General features: G+C 46.1%; 1 protein-coding gene across 1 annotated transcript; it reads left to right on the forward strand.

Moving 5' to 3' along the window:
* The first annotated feature begins 1,875 nt into the window (after positions 1–1,875).
* LOC102179274 (sperm acrosome-associated protein 5) lies at positions 1,876–4,167 on the forward strand. Its single transcript, XM_005700799.1, has 4 exons — positions 1,876–2,061; positions 2,490–2,648; positions 3,804–3,882; positions 3,986–4,167. The coding sequence occupies exons 1-4, from the start codon at positions 1,926–1,928 to the stop codon at positions 4,080–4,082; spliced, it is 471 nt and encodes a 156-aa protein (XP_005700856.1). The 5' UTR covers positions 1,876–1,925; the 3' UTR covers positions 4,083–4,167.
* The last annotated feature ends 336 nt before the right edge of the window (positions 4,168–4,503 follow it).

Consider the following 4,503-nt stretch of genomic DNA (forward strand, 5'->3'; position numbering starts at 1 on the left):
ATAGATGTTTTTCTGTAACTCTCTTGCTTTTTCGATGATCCAGCAAATGTTGGCAATTTGATCTCTGGTTCCTCTGCCTTTTCTAAAACCAGCTTGAACATCTGGAAGTTCAAGATTCATGTATTGTTGAAGTCTGGCTTGGAGAATTTTGAGCATTACTTTACTAGCATGTGAGATGAGTGCAATTGTGTGGTAGTTTGAGCATTCTTTGACATTGCCTTTCTTTGGGATTGGAATGAAAACTGACCTTTTCCAGTCCTGTGGCCACTGCTGAGTTTTCCAAATTTGCTGGCATATTAGATTAGATTGGACTGACTGGGATTAGATTGAGATAATGCAGGGTAGCATTCCAGTAATGGGTAGGGATCCCAGTGAGAATCAGCCCAGGTGAATGAGCTGAAGCATGTATGTGAATGGAGGTGAAGATGGTCAGAGTGATAGAGGATGGAATTAAAGAGCAGAAGAAGGTGAAGAACTGGCTATTATACAGCAAAAGGAGAGAGGGTGCAGGTCACTTGGCCCAAGGTGAGTAAAGTGGGGGAAATGAGGCCCAAGGTGAGTAAAGTGGGGGAAATGAGGCCCAATGTGAGTAAAAAGTGGTATATCTGAGACAGAGTATGACTCAATGAGGGTACTATGGGATGAAGTGGGATCAACTCAACATGAATCAGGAGCAGAACAAGAGTGATGAGTGGAAACAGGAGTTACATTGGGAGGGACTTTAAATGAATGAGATAATGAGAGGCAGTATGCAAGTAAATGGAGGCAGTGAGGATAGAGGCAGTGAAAAATGAGAAAGAACAGAAGGAATCAAGCGTAGAGTGAGTATGTGTGGATAACTTGGGCTAGTGTTTGAGAGTAATACAGTTCCAGGAAATGCAAGTAATATGGGGGCAGCCCTTGGGAAAATAGAAGTGAAGAAGGGGCAGAAAGAGAGTGAATGAGGCGGGAATGAGAGCCAGAGTCAATGAATAAAGCTGAAGGATGGGCCACATGAGAGTGGATGGGAGTCATTTGATGCAGCGTCAGGCAGTGAAGGTTAAAGTAGGAAATGAGAGTCTGAGTGGGAGTGAAAGGAGGTGGAGAAGGAAAGCATGTGAGAGAGCTTGGGTTATAGCAAGTAGAGGGTTACGGAATTACAGTAACACAAGGCCCAGCGTGAATGAATATAAGTGGATACAAGACAGTGTAAGGGGACAAGGGAATAAAAGGTAGAATGAGAATGGGGGTGAAAAAGCAGTAGAGTGAACATGCATATGTAATATATAATGTGGGGCAGAGTCTGATTAAACGGGTGTAATGTAGGGCAGATTCCAGTAAATGAGGGTGGAACAGAGCACATTAAATGAAGAGAGGTGAAGGAGGTGCTGAGAATGAGTAAAGGGAGGTAATGTGGAGCAGAGGGTGAGGGCACAGTAGTCATATTTTATAGGGCATGAGGAATCTGAGGTAGTAGTAGGCATGGTGCAGTAACTAGAGGCGGCTACTCAGCGGAGTGGGGGAAATGGAGGTGACCAAGTGGTAGAGCATGATTAATGGGAGTAGGGTGGGACAGCGTTAAGGAACATCGGGGAATATGTGCTGAGTGTGAGGTCTAGCACTTGGGTCCTGTCAGTCCCTTGGGTGTTCCAAGCCCCTCTCTCCTTGCATCCCTTTCTGACATCTCTGGGTTTCTCCCTGTCCCTGTCTCCTTCCACCTCTGTGCATATATCAGTATCTTTCTTTTTTCTTAGTGTGTGTCTTTAAGAGAGCTGGCACAGGGGAAGATGGTGAGATGCCCAAACCTCTCTCTGGCCTCTGTGTTCTAGAATCTATCACCTAGCTCTTTGCTCATAAAGCCCAGAGTTCCAGTAACCCCTAGTTCTGCATACTGCAGGGTGAGTCTGGAGCAGGGGAGTAAGTTAGGAAGACTTGTGGCTGTCATAATGCAGGTCTCAGGCACTATTGTGGTGATCCTCATGGCTGCCAATGTGGAGGCCAAGATCTACGAACGCTGTGACCTGGCAAAGAAGCTGGAAGCGGCAGGCCTCAATGGCTTCAACGGCTATACCATTGGAGACTGTGAGACCCCAGTTGCCCCAAATCCTACCCATGCAGTGAACTGCCCACCACACTCAGACCCAGACCCCACCCCCTTGCTATCTGTTGTCTCCCCAGGCTAGGGAATGATCCTCTTGGTCACCCTCTGACTGTTATGAGTAGTTTAACTCTAGTTTCATCATCATTGCCTTCCCAACCATTTACCCTCATCTCTACTAACACCACCATCATTACCATCAATGTCACCACTGCTTAAATCACCATGAATGCCATCACCACTGCCATTACTGACACCTTTCCAGAATCACCAACATCACCACCGCCACCAAACCAAGATCATCACCCCCACAACTGAGAGGAAAACCATGCCTGCCCCATTCCCTCCTCCTACCCTCTTCCCTCTTCCCAGGACTCATGCCTCTCTGCTACCTTTTCCCTCCCTGCTCCAGGGCTGTGCATGGCACACTATGAGAGTGGCTTTGACACTTCCTTCATGAACCACAATCCCGATGGCAGCAGTGAATATGGCATTTTTCAGCTGAATTCCGCCTGGTGGTGTTACAATGGTGTGACACCCACCGAGAACCTCTGCCACATGGATTGTCATGGTGAGGCCTGGCACTACTCCCCAACATGCAGAGGGCAAGACTGTCTAAGCCATAATCTTGAGTAACAAGCAGAAGAATTATAGGGAAAGGAGCAGAGTTGCCTGGAGTGTTGCAGATACCAACCAGCCTGTATCCTTATCCAGACTGCCTTGTGGTGCTGTCTAGGTCAGGAGGACTCAGAGCTCCCAACCCTCACCTAGAATGGAGGCTGCCATTTTCTAGGACTAGGAATCAGGAGGGGGAAACTGTTCTGATTTGGGATTGGGGTTGTCCAGGCCTGGAGGGAAGAAGCTGCTATCTGTCTGTAGGAACAGAAACAAGGTACCTCTGTGCAGAAAGGAGAGAATTTTCCAGACAAGAGTGTTGTATTGTTAAGGACAAAACTGAAGTTCAGGGTTGGCCAAAATGGAGACTGAGGTTATCTGGGACCAGCCCAAATGGAGGTTGAAGCTGTCCAAGTCCTGCCACAGTGACAGAAGAGATTACCCAGGATTTGTCCACTTGAAGGTTGAGGTCATCCAGGACTAGTCAACATGGTGGTTGAGATCATTAACTAGTCAGAATTACAGTTAAAGTCGTCCTCATCGAGCCACCATAGCAGTTGAGATCATTTAGGACCAGGCACCATGGTAGCTGCAGCTGAACAGGACTACTCAACATGGAGACTGAGGTCACTCGTAGCCAGTAAGAATGGGTGTTGAAGTTATCCAGGACCTGAAAACATAGTATTTGAAGTCCCCAGGACTGGCCAACCTTGCAGTTGAGTGGTTTCCTAACAAGCCAACATCCACTGCAGTTGAGATCATTCATAACCACACAAAATGACAGACAGTTGAAGTCATACAGAATTGGCCAATATGGAGTCTGAGGTTGTCCAGGACCAGTCAATATGGTGGGTGAGGTCATATATAACCAGCCAACATGACAGTCAAAATCACCTAGGATCAGTTAATGGGTTAAGGTTCTATAGAACCAGTCAACATGGTAGTTGATGTAATTCATAACAGGCTGATAAGTAAATCAAGGTCATCTAGAATCAGGCAATATAGTGGTTGAAGATATTCAGGTACCAAGAAACCTAGAACCCCTGGTCCCTTCATATACTGTCACCCTGTTCCTAGTACCCCAGATCACTCTGTCACCTCTTCCCTTTAGAACTGCTCAACCGCCATATTCTGGATGACATCATGTGTGCCAAGAAGGTAGTGTCCTCAGAGAATGGCATGAGTGCTTGGTACGTTCATGGGGATGGCTTGGACCCTGGGTAGCTGGGATAGTGCCACTGTCACCCCATCAGCCTGTCCACTTCATCCTCCCTCTCTCCCTTCATTTCCCAGGGATTCTTGGAACCAACACTGTTATGGCCATGATTTATCTGAATGGCTCAGGGGATGTCATATGAATGCAAAACCTAACAAAAAAATTATTTCATGAGTCAGCTTCCCAGGAATGGAGATTTTATTTTCCTTTTCTGTTCTTTCTTCTGTGGATATAATAAAGGATGATATCTATAAACAATGCAAACAACCTCTGATGTCTGGCTTTCTTCATTTTTCCAGTGCTTGAAGGTGCCCCCTATTCAATCACTCCCTCCATATATTCAAAGCTCTAATCAGGGGACATGAGATCACTTGGGGTGGGGCTGGAAGATAATGTAGTGATTAAGAATATAGGTTCTCCTGGGTTCAGATACCATCTCTACCACTTACTAGCTGGGTTGCCTTGTGTAAGGCACTTAATTTCTTTGTGCCTCTGTTTCCTCATCTGCAAAATGAGGATGATAGTGGTAGTAACTATCTCCTGAGGTTGTTGAGAGAATTAAATGAATTAATGTTTGTAAGTTACATAAAGTGGT

Source organism: Capra hircus (assembly GCF_001704415.2).
Source record: "Capra hircus breed San Clemente chromosome X unlocalized genomic scaffold, ASM170441v1, whole genome shotgun sequence".
NCBI lineage: Eukaryota > Metazoa > Chordata > Mammalia > Artiodactyla > Bovidae > Capra > Capra hircus.

Bases quoted from the DNA above. Each gene is read 5' to 3' on its own strand.
- LOC102179274 (XM_005700799.1), top strand. From the start codon at position 1,926: ATGCAGGTCTCAGGCACTATTGTGGTGATCCTCATGGCTGCCAATGTG. The intron at 2,649-3,803 runs GTGAGGCCTGGC...TCTTCCCTTTAG, and splicing joins CTGCCACATGGATTGTCATG to AACTGCTCAACCGCCATATT. The intron at 3,883-3,985 runs GTACGTTCATGG...TTCATTTCCCAG, and splicing joins GAGAATGGCATGAGTGCTTG to GGATTCTTGGAACCAACACT.